We start from the raw sequence: 18,842 nt of genomic DNA, 5'->3' as shown, positions 1-18,842 counted from the left end.
TATTGGTGGTCTTCCTATGAAGTTGCAAACCCCTTCAGCTCCTACAGTCCTTACCCTAACTTCTCCATTGGGGTCCCGACACTCAGTCCAATGTTTGAATCTGTACATCTGCATCTGTATTGGTCTGGCTCTGGCAGAGCCTCTCAGGGGACAGCTATACTAGGCTCCTGTCAGCAAGCACTTCTTGGCATCAGCAGTAGTGTCTGGGTTTGATGTCAGCAGGTGAGTTGGATTCCTAGGTGGGGCAGTCTTTTGATGACCTTTCTTTCAGTTTCTGCTCCACTTTTTCTCTCTGCATTTCTTTTTGAGAGGAGGAATTCTGGATTAATATTTTTGAGGTGGGTGGGTGGCCCTATCCCTTAACTAGGGGCCATGCCTATCCATTGGATATGGGCTCTACAGGTTCTATCTCCCCTTTGTTGGGCATTTGAGTTAATGTTCTCCCTCTTGGGTCCTGGGAACCTCTTGGGTCCCTGACATCTGGGACTTCCTAGTGGCTACTCCCAATTCCCCTTCCCCCACTGCTACATAGCTACTTTCAAACTCCTGACCCTCTGTACTTCTCCCCCATCTCCTCCCATATCTGAACTGCCCTCCCTTTTCCCTACCCCTCCTCTCTCCCTCCTAGATCTCTCTCTCCCTCTACTTCCCAGAGATTATTCTTTTCCCACTACAGAGTAGGGCTGACATTTCAATGCTTGTTTCTCAGAAGTTGGGAGACTACCCTACTGGGAGAAGTTAAACTTTTGCCTATAATGCCATTCTCTTTAAGGATTCTTATGCTAATAGAAAAGCTTTATTGGAATTAAGTAGTTAAGTGTAAATGTCTATGGACTTGGCCTCTATTGATTTATTTGATGTCTTCTATGTTGGATATAAAAGCTCAACTTGGCAAGTTAGAGGGTTCGATTTGGCACGCCCTGCTAGCAAACAAGCTGTGCCCCAACAAAAATCCACCCTCAAGTTACAGAGGCTCAGTTCTGAACCAGTAAGAATGAGATCCTGGCTAAGAGTGTAAGCTGGATGCTGATTGGCTGTGTCTGGTAATCAGGATACATAAAAGGCAAGCACTAAAGTATCTGGGAAGGTTGATACTATTCCTGACCTAGCAAACCTGTGTGGTCCTGAGACACTTCAGTACTATGAGTGGGTGCCCGTTTGCAGGAAACAGTGTAGGGTGAGTGTTTATCTCTGTTTAAATGGAAGGGAACTTTCCAGCCTTAGCCTATAAACAGTCAAATTCCTGGACTTCAAAGTTAATTCCTTGCTTCTTATTAGTTTCTTCATTTATTAATAAACCAGACAGAATTAGTAACAGAATTGTACTTTCTTATTTTATGGTCACTCTGCTTTTGGTTTTTTGTTTGTTTGTTTTAATTTTTTTGTGTGTCATTCACTCAAAATGCAGATACACTTTGAAAAACTTATCCTTGGAAGACAATGAAGAAGACAGAGCTCAAACTGGTGTAAACAGAGCCAGCAAAGGAGGACTTATCTATGGCAATTACTTGCAGGTAGGTGCTGGCAACCCCTTGCTGGCGTTCGCTGCTGTCATCAGCCACTAAATTGTCTCTAAGTGGCCTTTCACTTGACTGTATTTTTTTCAATCCCTAGTAGTTTTCTGTGCCTATTCAATTCTGCTATAGCAAGTTGAGCAGTGAAATGTACCTTCCTAGAAGAGGTTCCGCAAGAGCAGAAAGTTTTGTATCTGGACAGGAGATTGTGAAAGATAAAGCATAGGGCAGATAGCAGACGGGCTCTGCTCAGCACATGTAAAAACATGGGGGCAGAACCCCAAGTCCCCATAGGAAATCTGCAAATTCCACATTACAATGTAGAAACGTTAAAGGTACACAGAACCTTCTCAAAACCATTAGGAAACAAAAGACAGCTTGCCATCGGGAATTGGGAGGTGATTTTGGTTAGCTTTCAGATTAAAAATTTAAGGTGGGAAATAGTTAAAGTTCTCTTACTTCTTTGGTAGTTTTGTAAGGATGAAGTGATAATGAATGTAAAACCTGCCAGAAGCCTTTGAGTAGGAGGAAAGAAAAGTATTGCAGACTTGAAGCAAATGGTTGGCTTCCCACCATACTGTCCTGGGAACACTGGCATTTGAGAGGACAGTGCTCTCACTGAGTATTTTGGAGAAGAATGGCAACTACAATTATTCTTAAAATCGCAAATTTAACCTACTTTTTTGTTGTTGATGAGGGAACTCATTTACTATTTGTTTTTAAAAGACAGATCACAGTTTGAGAGTACTGGACTTAGGGGTACTTTTCCCAGAATTGTAGTCTGCTTCTTGTAAATGTCTGTGTGCACAACCCAAGAGCTGAAATCTTAAGATCCATCTTCTCGTTTTCTTATTTAAAGTTGGAAAAGATTTTGAATGCACAAGAACTTCAGAGTGAAGTAAAAGGGAATAAAATCCATGACGAGCACCTATTCATCATAACTCATCAAGGTGAGCTTTAAGGCTGAGCAACGAGCAGTGAGTGTTGCAATTATCCGTCACCAAGAGTGCAAATGTGTCTTTATCTGTAAGGTCATAAAAGACTGAGAAATTGTCCATAGATACTCATGAGGATATTTTGTGTCACATAAAATCTCCCAGAAGCCTCTCTGAACTTTGGTCCTTATCTTTGTGGTCCTTTCAGTGGACAAAAGATTATACTTGTCTCCTAGCTTTGTCCTTAATTCAAGAGAGACCTTTCAGCTCTCAAAATTTCACAAAGGATTTGCAAGGTAAAATGCCACTTTTTTTCACGGAGTACTGAAAACCCTGCATTATAGAATTATTTTTTTAATTTTTTTTTACAAATTCATATAATTTTATAAAAATGGGATATTAAGCAAAAAATGTATAGTTTTTATATTTGGTAATATTTTTCAGATTCCTTGTTTTTGGATAATGGTATTCAGGCAAGCAGTCTGTGTTTTCAGAAGGGCCTTGTTCTCCAAGATATCATGAACAGTTTCACACACGTTAAGAGTGCTTGCTGTGTGGTTGTCAAGTTCCATGTGGCTCTGTGTATTTGTCCAGGAGCTCTCCTCTATTCTACACACTCAGATTCTTTTTCCTTTTGATGAGTTCTTGTCCTTTGTCCAAATGAGTTCGTACTTCCCTCAGTTACATCAGAAACCCTTTTAGTGAAGAAAGGAATGATTGGAAAGAGTAAGCACATTGTATTATGTCTGTCTTTCATTTGTTTCTTTGTGTTTTCATTTTTGTTGGGTTGTACTAAAGCAAAATCAGTAAGAGAGGAATCCTGGACAATCAGCATAAATGGAGCTCAAAGCAAAATTTGAATCGCATCTCTACTGTGGCAAATTACACAATCTTCGTCAGATTACTTAGACTTACAACCTCTACACCAAATGACCAGTTACTCTTTATTCATACTTGTTTCCATACCAAGGAGATGAAATAATTCCCAGTAAACACTGAGAGTTTAACACACAGTAAGCTTCTAACAGACTGTAGTCACCATGATTTAATTGTCTTCTGCACTTTAGTTACAGTATGCTGAGAGTGGCTCATAGAACTACCCACACGAAGTTAGCCCTGGAAAGAGACATGCAAAATAATTAGCAAGCATTTGATTTGTTCATTACCTAAATATAAAAAATTAAATCTCCTCCAAATATTAACCATAATTGAAAAATTATAGTTGAGCTTACTTTCCTGATTATCACAGATACAGGCTTTATCTATTGAATGGAACCACATGTAGTACACCAGGGATAGCCCTTATGCTCATCTACTTATTACACTGATGACTTTATTTGCTAATTCATTATGTGTACAGTCAGTGCCAAGCATTGTGCTGGTTACTGAAGGAAAACATAGGCAACTAAGATGAAATTTCTTCTTTTGTTGGGTTTATACACTTCAGTGAAGGACAAACTAGTGGAAAAGAATCATTTCACTTTCCATGAGCAGTCTGGAAACACAGTGAATCAAACTGTCTTCCCATGGCTGTCATGTTCTTACTATAAATCTTAATAGTGTGAAACAAGCTCCCACTTACAGAAAGATAACCCTTTGGTCACTGTACAGAGGGATTAGATAACTGACACTGAAGTACATTCAGTTCTTTATCCCAAAAGATATTTTCATTAATCTGATATTATGGCCTTCACTATGCACTTTCTCCTTTGCTGAGTTGTAGGAATTTTCAGTACCAGTTGTATTGTTTTGTGGCCCCGTGGAAGTCAAAAGTAAACTCTCAGGAACAAATCCCCCTTATGTTCTTCAGAGAAAATGCTCTCACAGAATTCAGGCTTAAGGGGGGCCTTGGGCTGAAGCAGGAATTCTCAGACTGGTTGACTCACTTAGAAGACAGGGAGGGGCCTTTGAACTCATAATGTGACTAGCATGAGACTTCAGAGAGCTGTCTGCTCTCTCTTCTGGTTTGAGACTACAGGCCCCTAGAATTGTTTAAATAAAGCTGGAGAGATAGCTCAGCAGTTAAGAGCACTGACTGCTCTTCCAGAGGTCCTGAGTTCAATTCCCAGCAGCCACATGGTGGCTCACAACCAACTGTTACAGTATCTGATGCCCTCCCTCTTCTGATGTGTCTGAAAACAGCTACAGTGTACACACACATACACACACATACACACACTATATATATATATATATATATATATATATATATATATATATATATATATGCCAAACTCAACAAATCCCAAGCAAGCAAGCAAGCAAACAACAGCAGCAACAAAACACTACTTTAGACCTTACAATTTTCATCTAGGTGGGAAATTGTTCATCTCTGTGGAGGGGTAACACTAAGGAGTATGTATCTGTGCAAGAAGTGAGAATGGGCTATCCTAAAAGATCCAAAGAAATATGTTCCTAAGGAGGGAACACTGTAATAGTAATGTATATACCAGTTAAAGTTAAATATACAGTATATTAGAAATTTAAAAATTAGAGATGATTAAAATACTAATTTCTAACATAAATGAGTTCATGCTCACATTTATTATTTTTAAAGTTAATTTTTTTATTTGTTATATGTATCTGTCCTTTACAGTCAAAGGGGTACTTTCTAACTGGCTTTTTAAATTTTACAGCTTATGAACTTTGGTTTAAACAAATCCTCTGGGAACTAGATTCTGTTCGTGAAATATTCCAAAATGGCCATGTAAGTTTCAATGTCATTGAACTGATTGATTTTGTATAACTTCTAAAAGCATTTAGAAAGTATGAAGTCAGCATTTCAATTTCTATTTAGCTAAATACCAAAACAACTCAAGAGTTTTGGAGATTTTTTTCTCAGAACTTTCAACATATTTCACATCTACAAATCGCTTTAAAAGACACATTGGTGGTCTCTTTAAGTTGCTATAAATGGGGTAGATTGCAAGCCCAAATAGTGAAGATCCTATAACAGGTAAGAGAACACTATCTCTACTTAGTATTACCTATGGCAAGATAGGTGGAGGAAGGCAAGATAGACTAGATGAGGGAAATGAAAGAGTAAGGAAAGAGGGGAAAAGGGCAGGAAGACAAAAGAGGAGAGAAGACAGAAGAGCACCCAGGGACTAGAAGCAGCTGCTTCCTTCTCCTTCCTTCCCTGAGCTCAAAATACCATCATAAGTCCCATCTGTGAGTCTCTGCTCCAAGAGCAGCAGTTCAAATTCTCCCCCCCTCTCTCTCTGTCTCTGTCTCTCCCTCTCCCTCTTTTCTACTCTCTCCTCCCCTCTCATGTGAATACAAGATCTTGACTTCTCAGTGGCAACCTAGGCTTTCAGTGAGGAATAGATGAAGAGATTTATCTACGTATCTCATCCTTTCCTAGAATGGTTTTCCTTCAGCTTTCTTCTCTGAAACAAAAATAAAACAGAAACATGCTTTGAAATCAGTGAAAGCTGTTCTCTTGGATAGCTCCTTGTTGCATGTAGTGTGGCCACTCTGTACGAGATCTCACATAGTTGGTAACCTTTCCATCAAAAGTATGGTGAACTCTTCTCTCCTCTCCTTGCATCTGTCTGTTTGCCTCCAGGGACCTGGAAGTTCCACCTATACTTTCTACCTAGCAATAGGCCCATGGCTTCCTTACTAACAGATTAAGAACCAATTGAGGAACTGGACCATAGCATCTGCACCACCCCTACACCTTCTACCTTGTATCTATGTAATTTTTAACTTTTTAAATTTTTATTATTTTTTTTTGTTTTTGTTTTTTGTTTGTTTGTTAGTTTGTTTTTCCAGACAGGGTTTCTGTGTAGCCCTGGCTGTCCTGGAACTCACTTTGTAGACCAGGCTGGCCTCAAACTCAGAAATCCGCCTGACTCTGCCTCCCAAGTGCTAGGACTAAAGGCATATGCCACCACCACCAGGCCTATTTTTATTTTTTAAAAATCCAGTTTGTATTAATCTCTTTCATGCAACTCAAAATTGTTCTTATCTTAAAATATTTATGGCAAAATTCTGTTCCAAATTTCTCTGTTAATGTTAACACAAGACTGATAGCAGTACATTGTCACTCCCAATCTATTCTGCATCTTCTCTAAATCCAATTGGCCACTCAGCATTTTATCCCCCAACATTCCAACATCAGGTCAGGGATGAGAGGAACATGCTCAAGGTGATAGCTCGGATGCATCGTGTGGTGGTCATCTTCAAGCTCCTGGTACAGCAATTCTCGGTTCTGGAAACAATGACTGCTTTGGACTTCAATGACTTCAGGTGAGTACTTCCCAATTTAGAGTGCAATGAGGCTCACAATCTCATCCTGGTTCTCTAAAAGAAGAACAGGTGTGGGATGAAAGGAGAAGCCTGTCCCATTAGGGCTTAGAGGATACTGGGCCCATTGATTACAAGTACTTCAGAAGTGGTTAAAAACATCCCATGACACACTTTTAGATTCAGAACTAAGAGGATCAACTAATTTCAGTCTCTGTGTCCTGTTTTTCACAACAAAGGTTATTATATGTGAATCAGCTTAAGTAAACTTATGATATAAATATATGAGAAATAGCATGAGTATATAAATAAATATGACAACTAAAATGTCAGTGTTCACTATATACTGTCAATTTTGGCTCCAACCTCCTAAACACACAAAGCCATCTGTATATGTCTGTATGTTTATATCTGCATCTGAATATAGACTTACATCTTTAAAAAGTATACATGCAAGCATTTTTTTTCTAAAACTAGATAAAATTTCTCAAGAAATTGAAAAGGAACCCATCATATTGTATAATAGGCAAAATTTCAAATAAATTTCAAAGTAAAAGAAAATGGAGTTGAATTATTTTTGGTTGTGGCTAAGAAATTAAAGTCTCAGCATCACTTGGGGATTTAGAAGATATAAGAGTTTTGATGGTTTAGTAGCATTGCTGGTCATCTTTGAATGAACCAGGCAGCATTTCATTGTTTAGTGCTATTTTACCTCACTGATAGCTGTCTAGGTAGGAGGATGAATAATAATATCCATGATTAGAATTGGTAGGTAGGATTAAATAATATTTGTATACAATCTTTGCCACTGTAGAAAAACAAAATTTCCTAATATTCACCTGTCTTTTTCTTAGGAAGGAAAAGTGTTACACAAATGCACAGTTAGTGATGTGTATATTTAATCAACTTTTCCTAGTTGGAAATTTATATATTATTTCTATATATTACTATATACTAAAGTATATATTATATATATTAAAATATCTGACATTTCATAACTATCAAAAGTTCTAACTAACTTCAAATTGGTCCACAGTGACAATGATGTTTAAGTACCTCATATTTCTTATTTATATAAGGAACTTCTTATGTAGAATCCAGGTGCCTTTCTGCCCCTGATAGCTATTCTGACAAAATATCTTTTTAGAAGAAAACATTACAAGGATAAAAAAAATCTCATCTTTTCCTTGTTTTTTTCCTTCCCTTCTCAGAGAATACCTATCTCCAGCATCAGGCTTCCAGAGTCTACAGTTCCGGCTGCTAGAAAATAAGATTGGTGTTCTTCAGAGCTTGAGAGTCCCTTACAACAGGAAACACTATCGTGATAACTTTGGAGGAGACTACAATGAGCTGTTGCTGAAATCAGAGCAGGAGCAGACACTGTTGCAGCTCGTGGAGGTAAGAGCACCTGAGCAGCCCCTCAAGTAGTGCTCCAACCTACTTGTATCATAGTGTCTGTTGTATCAGAATTCTAACACTCTTATCAAAATGGTGTTACTTTAACGATAAACAAAGACAGGAACAAAGCAACTAAACTTGTAAATGAGCTTGCTGCAATATTTAAAATATTAAGATCTGACTGATAAATTCAACAAGATTTATATAATTGTATGTCAATGTCTAAGAACATGATCATCTCATTAAATTATTCTATCAAATATTCCTACTGAGAAATATGCAATTAACTGATTTCTTGCCTTGATTGTGCTTGATTATTCAATCAACTTTGGTTCTCTGAAAAAAATTGCATAATTGAAAAATTGTACTGAGAATTTTTACTAATTAAATAACTATAAATGTTCTCTTCATAAAAAAATCCCTTATTCAAATTTTCTTGGAATTTATAAACACTGTTTATGGATGGTTAATTTGATTTTTATGATAGCATAATACAAGACTTGTCTTGATTTTTATCACTAAGCTTTGCTCTTAGAAATTAAAATTTTTCTCTAATGAATTGGTTCTTTACTCTCCTGGGTATTGTAAGTGTGGTTTGGATTATTATTGCCTACATACTATTAAAGAACTTATTAAGATGGAGAAAAATGAATAAAAAGGTGATTCCAAAACTAAATGCATGTTAAGTAAGAAATAATAGGTTTTTATAAAGTCAGTTTGATTTCCAGGTTTCCAGGTCATTTGTAATCTTAGAACGATTACAGGAGGAGGTACAAAGATAGCTCAGAGGTAAAAGGACTTAACGTCTTCCCAGGGTTAGTAATTTAGTAAAACAGTAAAATAGTAGACAAAATATACTGGTATTAATTCCTAAATTAACAGAATGAAGGAAAAGGCAAAGTTTTACAAGTCAGCTAACATGTTTCTCAAAATGATGAAGATGTTAAAAGTTTAAGTTTACCAGGTATTAACCTAAATAATTCTTTCCCTAAGGCATGGCTGGAAAGAACACCTGGTTTAGAGCCACATGGATTTAATTTCTGGGGAAAGTTTGAAAAAAATATCTTGAAAGGCCTGGAAGAAGAATTTCTAAGGATTCAGGTAATTATGAATTGATGCCATAAACTTACTGAGAAAGAATTAGAAATTTAACCCAAAAAATTGTCTGTTATTCTCATAATTTTCTTTTAAATTTTCCTTTTATAAATGTATCTTCTTGGACTATATATTACATGACTGAATTACCTTTCTCCATAGGTATAAAAATTATGCCAAAATAAGACCTTCATTATAAAGAAAGATTTTTACTTGTTGTAATCACATATTGTTTACACGGGATTGATAAATTTTTGTTCTAATTGAAAATTGTATATGTTGATCAATTCAAGACCCAAGTGGCACAGAAGAAAGAAACTAGGAAAATATATTTAACCACATATGTTTTCCTTTGCTATTATTTTTGCTAGGTCCTCTCCATTGGCTACAGACAATACCCATTTGATCCTTACTTTTTAAATGAAATTGTCTCCAAATATTCTTCGGAATACAGGTCTTGCACCTTGTCTTCATGGTTTAACTTCTTTAGCCATTCAACCTTGCCACATTGAGAATGGGTTCTTAAACCATGTACTAAAAAATCATGTGATATAGGTTCCACTTTCATTTAAATGGTAGACCTCTGTCACAATAAATATTACTTCCTGCATAATTTTTCTTTAAGGGCAAATGTAAAGTAAGGATGTCTATTCCAAAGGATTATGATTGTGTATTCATGTTTTAAAGCATTTTGATAGTTACGTTACTTGTAGCTTTGTCTCCCACGAAACTCTCATCACCCTGCCTTCGTACTTTCTCATTTTCAATTGACATTCATATGCATTAATCCAACAACCTGTCTCAATGTTATTAACCACTCAGGAACAGGCATTATTCCCACAACAAATTCTCTAACTGTTCTCTCCCCAGCTCTTTACTGCTTACTTCAACTTCTGCTTCAACTCTAGGTATTCACCAGTGATTCTCAAACATTTATACCCAGCTTGGATGTCCCCTTAGATTGCAGATCATGTATTTTTACATTCTACTTGTATCCTCTCCTGATTCTCTTAAAATAAGAAAAGAAAATTGAGTAGAAGAATTTCCTCCCAGGAGTCCTCACCTTGACCCAGTCTTGTCAGAGTTAAGTATGTTTTCCTCCCAAGAGCCTTCAACTGTCAAATAAGTCACCTAGGAATGGTCCTTGTTCCTACTCCTTTTCAACCATGATTTTTTAAAAAAGATTTATTTACTTTAATTTTATACCTATGAGTATTTTGTCTGCATATATGTGTGTGCCCCAGATGGTGTCCACAAAGGTCAAATGAGAGTGTTGGATCTCTGGGCCTTAAGTTACAGAGAACTGTGAGTGAACATGTGGGTGTTAAAACTGAATCATGGGTAGCAACAAGTATTCCTAACCACTGAGCAATCTCTCATCTCTCCAGTCCCTCAACAATATTTCTTAGAGATGGCTATATCAGCTTTGTATCTTACAATAGTTCTTACACGTCTTTTTTTTTACACCTACCACCAAAACTAAAACTAAAGTCTCTTGACTGTCCTATCCCTTCCCTACCGTAGGCTTTCCAGTTTATTCTCTGTGCTGCAGTAATAGTTGTCTTTCCAAAATGAAAACCTGATAGTCTCTGCCTTTTGCTTAAAACCTCTCGTGTTCCATTGCTGTTTTTAATAAATAGATAGATATCTCTAACACAAACCCTAAAGCTTTCCCATATCACATGGGCCAACCTCACTGTGCTGTTCCCACTAGCTGAGTTAGCTCAGTGTTCTGAATTCTCTCAGTTTAAAATGTTTGTCAGCAGGCAGAACATTCATTCTATCTTTGCCAACCTTCTGGCTGCTGTCACCCCCTATGGTGATTTTTCTATTTTTGTATAGTGCTGTTCATGGTTTTAATGCTGTGCATGGGTGACTAAATGTATCCCATCTTATTCCTATAAGAGAACGTTTTTGAGGTGAGGTGATTTAGTTTTTGCTCACATTTTTTATGTCTGTTACTTTCCTGTGAGCATTTCCTTAATAAATGAGTAATCCTTAGCAATAATATTGCACCCAGGCTCTCCCTGCTGCTGTACTTGCTCTGACACATTGAGGCTAACTGGGCTGGCTGCTTTGCCACCATCCAGATAACCAATTGAAAGTGGAGCTGGAGTGTAGGCAGATAAAACAAGTTTCTTTAACCAATCAAAGAATTTTAATGAATTTAAATAGCATTAGTACTGGTTCTGATTAAGAAGTAACATTCGTTAAGACCGACATCTCTATGTTAAATGATTATTATTTAAGATCAGTACCTATCACTTATTATTCATTTTGGTCCATCTCTAAGGAGTTCCCTCAAGAGTATTCGGCATTATTAAATTTTTTAAACATAAAGAAAATGAGAGACCAGCAAGTGTATGAACTTTTCCTACTTGGAAGACGTATCTTCCGTATTGTAGTATTGGGTACTAAGATCAATACTTGAAATACACACTTGTTATACGCTGAGAATCTATTTCTTCTGAAAAAAGTAAATGTTAAGCAGCAGTCTGCTCTCTGCTGGGGAAGATTAAAGCAATATTTTCCCATAAGGCTAAAAACGACTCTGAAGAAAAAGAGGAACAGATGGCAGAGTTCCGGAAGCAGAAGGAGGTGCTGCTCTGCTTGTTTGATGAGAAGCGTCATGACTACCTTCTGAGTAAAGGTACATGTGCTGTCCGGGGGTCTTAGACCTCAAGGGTATATGCATGAAGATAGAGATATGCCATAAGCTGGTCTATCAGGACAAACTTGGGGGCAGTCAGGCTAAACTGTTTGCCTACTCAGCGAAGTAAGAAATGGGTTACTACTGTGTCTGACAGCCCTACATTGACCATTTTGATTGTTCAGTGTAGTTACAAGACACTAGCAAACATCTCCATACTATGTGCTACACACAAGGGTACCAAGGTAAACTGTGATTGTAAAGTACTTCGGTATAAGCTTTTAGGAATATGCAAAACAGACTTATTTTTTTTCATCATACAATACAGAGTGTAGCAGTGGAATGAGGTGAGCATCAGTTGCTAGCCTCCATTATCTATAATTATCAGTGAACCATAGCTAATCTTTACTTCTCACCATGATGGGCAGAACATTTTCTTAACTTATATGCCACACTCTAGAAAACGAATTTTACATAAATTAGAACAAACAAACAAACAAATACAAAACCAAAACTACAATTTTCAGATAGGATCTTAGTATGTACCCCAGGTTGGCTTTAAATCCGTAGTCCTCCTGCTTCAGTTTTTGAGTATTGGGATTACAGATGTTCACCACCACATCCAAAACAAACAAATCAAACATAGACAAACTGCAAATCACTTTCAAATAGGGAATGAAGTGAATCTTGCTTAGTTTTTGAAGTAACTGAAAAATACATGTATCACAGGAGTTACTTATTCTTTATATCAGACTTTTCTAATATAGCACTTAACATTTGAGAATATAAGATAATATATATGCACTAAAATTATACTAAAAACACAGATAATACTAAAAATATAGATTAGTATATTGATATTAAAAATATAGATAATATATTAATTTGACCTTTAAAACTATAGATTACTAAGTACAAGCTTAGGAATAAAAATCTAAACTAAATGTTGGCTCTTTTCTCTGAAAACACATAGTACATTTAACTCAGATGATAATTCAAATTAATATGATTGTCTTAAATTTCCTATTGAGTTGAGACTTGCTGTGAACTCCAGATCAGTGCTAAAACTCCTTGGCTCAGGCATGCTAGGGCCTTGGATTCCATCACTAGCACCAAGAAGAAATATTAATGTTGAAAATTTCCTGCATATCCTACAGGTGAACGACGACTGTCATACCGTGCACTCCAGGGAGCACTGATGATATATTTTTACAGGTAAAAAGAAAATTATAACAAAATCTGGAAGTAAAATTGAAGAGTGGATATGGAGATGACAAGGATATGGTCTATAAGTTGCAATCAAAATTTAATTTAGTTTTTGGGAAAAACACTGAAAATTATTACTTTAAATAACAAGTCTGTCTTTACTCATGCCGTGGGCTGTTTATACACATGTACAGACAAACAAACACACATTGTATTTTACTTATTGAAAGCACTGTGTGTCAGTCATTAAGTGACCCAAAAGATCAAAGCAAATCTTTGCTTAGAAACCCAATTGTGAAATTATTATTTTATTAGAAAATAGTTTCAGAGATTTCTCTATTTTAAAAAATGGAAATTAGAAGTCAGTTAGATCGGTGGGTGGGGAAGGGCACTTGCTACCAATCTGGACAACCTGAGTTTGATTCCCAGAAACTACAGGGTAGGACAGAGCTCATTTCCTCCAGTTGTCTCCTGTCCAAAGGTTCTCGAGTCATTGCATGTACATGGCCTGCATAAAGAAAATATAATGAAAACTAAAATTAAAAAGTATGTCAAGGAAAATATCTTATAAACAGTTGTCTCCTTGGTCAGTGGTTTTATATAAAATCACCTTTAGTTTTTAAAATGTTTGCAGATCCTGCTGAGTGTTTACGCTTTCCTTGGGTCCCATGAATGTGTGTTCAGGCAGTGAGGATTCCCGTGGCAAACAAGCTTCAAGGGGGAGTTTGTAGAATATTTTATATGTATAGTCTAATTTTGCAAATTCTATTGGACCTATTTCTTCAGCAACAAAAGAAACAAAATCTTTTAGCATTTTCTTTCTCCTCTCAAAATAAATAGATACCCTAAGTACAATATGTATCAAGAATGTTTATGGCTTCAATGGAAAAAGAAATCCCAGCACACCAGGGGACATAGAAATTGTCTTTGTTTGCACAGTTTAGAATCTGCTTCGAACAATTTGATAGCTGTTAGAATTTTATATAAGATACTCTAGCATATCTCCCTCTCAATAAGTCCATATTAGGCATGACTCTTTGGATGGTTACCTCATATATATTACGTATAAATTACATGGAACTGTCTACACATCACACAAATACTGGGCTCTGACTAGTGACTGAGAAGACAATCTTGAGGTAGTATAGCTCTTAAGTACCAAGTTGATCAGGGCCAACACACACACAGACACTCTGGCCTGTCTCGATGCACTGGATTTTCTTAATCAGAGAGGACTTCCTCCTATTGTTTCCTGTAGGGAGGAGCCTCGATTCCAGGTCCCTTTCCAGCTGCTGACCTCACTTATGGACATTGACACGCTCATGACCAAATGGAGATGTAAGTCCTCCTCCATCAAGCTCCCTCACCCGCATCCTGTGCCTTTACCACAAAGACATTTCAGGGGGAAACAAAGTATTCTAGAATGAAAAGAAAATGAATGTTCTGTCAGTTTTAATACATAATATCTCAATCCCCATCCCAATTCCTTTTAAAGTGACATTATTTGCTTTATTTTGTCTCATGACATTAGCCTTTAGTTAGTTCTTGGCTGGTAGTTAAAATAATGGGTTTCATTGTGTCATTTACATACCCAGCCATCATTGTACCTTATGTTCTCCTGCCAACACCCTCTCTTTCATTCCATCTCTATCTGATGCCTTCTTCGTTGCTCATGGCCCCCATTGTATGTTCACATGTATGTTATTAAAACATGGCCCAAATGAGAAAAAACCTGCAGTATTTTCTATCTTACTCCTCAGGACTCCCTCATTCCCTAGTTTCTCCATCTGTCCTGGGTCATGGCTTGTATAAGTTAACATGATGAACTTCCAATGCATAACTTTTACTGTTTTTTTTTTTTTGGTTTTGCTTTAATTTTTATTTTTCCTGGAAGAGGGATCCCGCAGAGTAGCTAATGGGAAGGGTTCATGAAAGCCACATTGTGGCCCTTCCTCTCAGTTACTGGGCTCACAGGCCAAAAGCAATGAAGAATGAATTAAGATGTGTATAGCCTAAGCCACAGGGATGCTAGGCAACCTGATGGTCTCATCTGGTGCTCATATTTGACCTTTCCATCTGGCTAAGAGATAAGGTGTCAGCCTTTGCTGAAGCAATTATCATTACCAACCCTTTGGTTTCAGAACTCTGTAAAGCTAATGGCAGAGAAATATTCATGCAGTAAATTTGTATGTTTGCCTAGATAATCATGTGTGCATGGTGCACAGGATGCTGGGCACCAAGGCTGGCACTGGGGGATCCTCAGGCTATCATTACCTGCGTTCTACTGTGAGGTAAGTTGGGCTTCTCACCAAGGTCTGTAAATCTTGGCATCTCTAAGCCTATGCATATCATTTCTTGCTTCTGTCTGAGTTGTTAACAGCACATTCTAGTTAGATGCCAATAATCCTGTGGAAACTGAAGGTAATAATATAAAATCCTCAGTCAAAGAACTTCATCATTTTCAGCCTGTGTGGAAGAGTGGTCTGGGATGAATGGCTTCTGAGTCAGCAATGGAATAGAGCGGTGATTCTCATCCTGTGGGTCACCACCCAATGACCCTTTCACAGGGGTCACCTAAGGCCATACAGGAAAAGTTAGGTATTTACATCTGCAAATTCATAACAGTAGCAAAATTACAGATATGAAGTAGCAACAAAAAAACATGGTTGGAGGTCACCAAAACATGAGGAACTGTACTAAAAGATAACAGCCTTAGGAAGGTTGAGAACAGTGGCATAGAGGAATCAGCAGGCATGCCATCCAGGAAGAAAAGTCTTCAATTAAATCCAGCTCAAGTTTTTGCTTGTTCTGTTTGTTTTTTAAACAAATTTATTATTTGCATTTTCATACATGTATTCTGATGATTCTCATCTTATTGCATCTTTATCTCATTAATCCTCACACCATGCTGGCCAGAGGAAGGATATAGGCTTACTTTAGAGTTCCACTCTTTAGCTTCATATTCATGGCCCCATCTGATGTGTACAAGTGACCGGAGCAGGATTCCAAGCCAGATTTAGTTGACTTCAAATGCAAAGGGTCTTCCTCGATAAAAGTTTACCAGGGTGCGCTACTTTAAAACTATTCATTCAAATAGCTGCCTAACAAACAGAAAAGCATTTTTCATATGAAAAGCAGTCTATAAATATTTGCAATGAAGCCAAGATGATCTTTAAATTTATAAATACTTCGTAGAAGTTATCTGATAGCTATTTTGCAGTTAGAAAATATTTTCCAGTGAGTAACTAAGAACTCTGTACTTTAAATGTATAACTTTAAATACCACCCTTTTACAATGAAAAAAAAAAAAAAAAAGAAGGACCTAGTGCCATATCTTGGCAGTTAGAAATATTTACTGTTCCTCTAGAGTTTGATTCCTAACCCTCATGTAAGTCAGTTTACAACTGCATGTAATTTCAGGTTCAGGGTAACCTGACACCTGACACCTCTGTCCTCACCAATACCTATAAACACATGCACATACTTGCATCCAGACATACACATAAATATATTTTTAATTATAAAATTAAATCTTTAAACAAATAGGAAATAAGGACACAACCTCACCTATATGAGTATAATAACATAATAATTAATCTATATCACTCTGGTCTGAATCAAACACATTACTGTCTATAAACATTAATCTGGGAAGTGATTAACATTTACATAATATTAATACTGATGCTATGTAGAAACTAACCTATACACAATATATATGACATGTAAAATATAATGTTCAATATTAGCTATTTGTGTGAAATATTTTTGAAGAAATATGAAGTAAAACAGCTTTCATATCCACCATCTAACATGTCTGCATGTATATCTTTCCAGCGACAGGTACAAGGTTTTTGTGGATTTATTTAACCTCTCAACATACCTGGTTCCCAGACACTGGGTGCCAAAGATGAATCCGATCATTCACAAATTCCTTTACACAGCTGAGTACAGTGACAGCTCTTACTTCAGCAGCGATGAATCGGATTGAGTTCTTCTGAACATCAGTGAAAACTACAGGATTCTCAGTCAGCTTTTTATAAATTTTTATGAATACATGATTGGTGTAGTCTATTTATATGTGTAGTTCAGTGTTATGATGTTTTGGTCCAATCCTGGAAAAAAGTTTATGATCTTGCATATCATGATGATGAGCGATTAAGAGGATTAAGCATTATGATACATGATTTAGTAAAATGTTAGCATCATCATACATATGATAAATTCTTGTTACAACTCAATTTACCCTGACATTTACCTCTGTAGAACCATTTCATATAATTACTACCTTATTGCTTTATACCTTATAAAGCTTGTTGAGCAGTTACTTTGTATTATAGATACAATAAATACTACCCTTCTGTACAAAATTTATTCAAACAAATCTTTGTGTAATAAATTTAGTTGTTGGATGTTCATTGCTTGTAAAAACTCTGGAATCTTATTTTTTATGGGCATCTTGATGAGCAGTGGCAGAAATATATCTGAGGCTTAGCCTGAGGGATACTATAATATTATTTCACCTGCTCCCAGAATTCAAAGGCACTTAAGAAATATATCACAGGAACCCAGTTCAGCTCCCAGAATATTTTAACCCTGATACATTTTGAAGATGCTCTTCTTTCTTCTGTGTCAGTGGTGGCTGTCGTAAAGCATTTTGTTCCTTACACTGTGGACTCTGACACTTTTTCCTGCTCAAATGCTGAAGACGTGGTCAGTGCTAACACAGAAATGCTTCAGAAATAAGTACCGCTTCTATTGGAAAGAAAAAGATCTTCCCAACCCACTAAACAGGTCAACTGATTAAACAGAAATCATGTCCATTTGTAACAAGAACATGATGCCTACAGTTTATATCAGATTTGAGACTTAGTCTTTGTTGTCTAGCTTGTTTTGGCTATTGACAGCATTTAGCTGAGTTGCTGATATGGGAAAGCCTACAAAATACTGGTAAATTTTCTAAAGATTCAAAATTAGAATTAAGAAGTTATTTTGAAGAAACAGGAAGTTCTTGAAAGAAGCACACTATAAATCAGTCTCAACTAAACACCATAAGTATCATTCTTCGATGCTCTGTAATATGCATGTAAAGTGGGACCATCTGTTCACTAGGTTCCACATTGTGGATCTATTGGCTTTCCAATTTTTAATATGTAAAGGAAGAAATACAGTATTTTTGCAGACTTTTTGTCAGTATTCTCTACATAATAATAGCATGCACTGTGTTATTTTATCACAGCTAACCTAGAAATGACTTAAGAGTATAAAGATGCCTAGATTATATCAAAATAAATGACACTTCACATGTAAGAATTGAGCATCCATGGACTTTTGGACCTTTGGTGCTCCTGGAACTGGTATTACAGGGTTATAGAAGGAAAATGACTATGGATTTCAACTACACCACTTGTGTGTATGTAAGGTGTGCATATGTGCACACTCACATATGTACTTACATAACACACAGTGAGGGTTAAACAGATATAAATACAGAGGAAAATACCATGGGCTAACAGCAAAATCTCAGAAATCAGTAGGCTAAAGAGTAAATGCTGAAATGGTCCTTTGTAACTATCTGTGTGGTACACTTCTAAGGAAACACCAGTTCCTGTTTAAATGGGGAATACTTATTTTGTAAGCTTCATTTTCTCTCATCATATAATTAAAAAAGTCTTGTAAATAGATGTTTTATGACTTGAATGCCTTAGAATCCTGGAGTAAGTGCTACCTGTCAATGTTTGGCTTTCTCCAATAGACTCAGTATTGGAGTTCTTTGTATCTATATTTCTTGAT

The 18,842-nt window shown here is 36.6% G+C and overlaps 1 protein-coding gene across 1 annotated transcript; it reads left to right on the top strand.

Moving 5' to 3' along the window:
- Positions 1-628: 628 nt before the first annotated feature.
- On the top strand, positions 629-18,733 carry Tdo2 (tryptophan 2,3-dioxygenase). The gene is made up of 12 exons (XM_021157492.2): positions 629-1,177; positions 1,409-1,514; positions 2,374-2,464; positions 5,086-5,156; positions 6,576-6,703; positions 7,912-8,098; positions 9,092-9,199; positions 11,732-11,843; positions 13,001-13,058; positions 14,308-14,387; positions 15,250-15,340; positions 16,887-18,733. Exons 1-12 carry the CDS (start codon positions 1,143-1,145, stop codon positions 17,038-17,040), a joined length of 1,221 nt encoding a protein of 406 aa, XP_021013151.1. The 5' UTR covers positions 629-1,142; the 3' UTR covers positions 17,041-18,733.
- Positions 18,734-18,842: the final 109 nt, after the last annotated feature.

Source organism: Mus caroli, chromosome 3 (genome assembly GCF_900094665.2).
Source record: "Mus caroli chromosome 3, CAROLI_EIJ_v1.1, whole genome shotgun sequence".
Taxonomy (NCBI): Eukaryota; Metazoa; Chordata; class Mammalia; order Rodentia; family Muridae; genus Mus; species Mus caroli.
Note: the sequence above shows the minus strand (reverse complement) of the source record. Positions and strands in the feature narration are given on the sequence as shown.

Bases quoted from the DNA above. Each gene is read 5' to 3' on its own strand.
- Tdo2 (XM_021157492.2), top strand. From the start codon at position 1,143: ATGAGTGGGTGCCCGTTTGCAGGAAACAGTGTAGG. The intron at 1,515-2,373 runs GTAGGTGCTGGC...TCTTATTTAAAG, and splicing joins TCTATGGCAATTACTTGCAG to TTGGAAAAGATTTTGAATGC. The intron at 15,341-16,886 runs GTAAGTTGGGCT...ATATCTTTCCAG, and splicing joins TACCTGCGTTCTACTGTGAG to CGACAGGTACAAGGTTTTTG.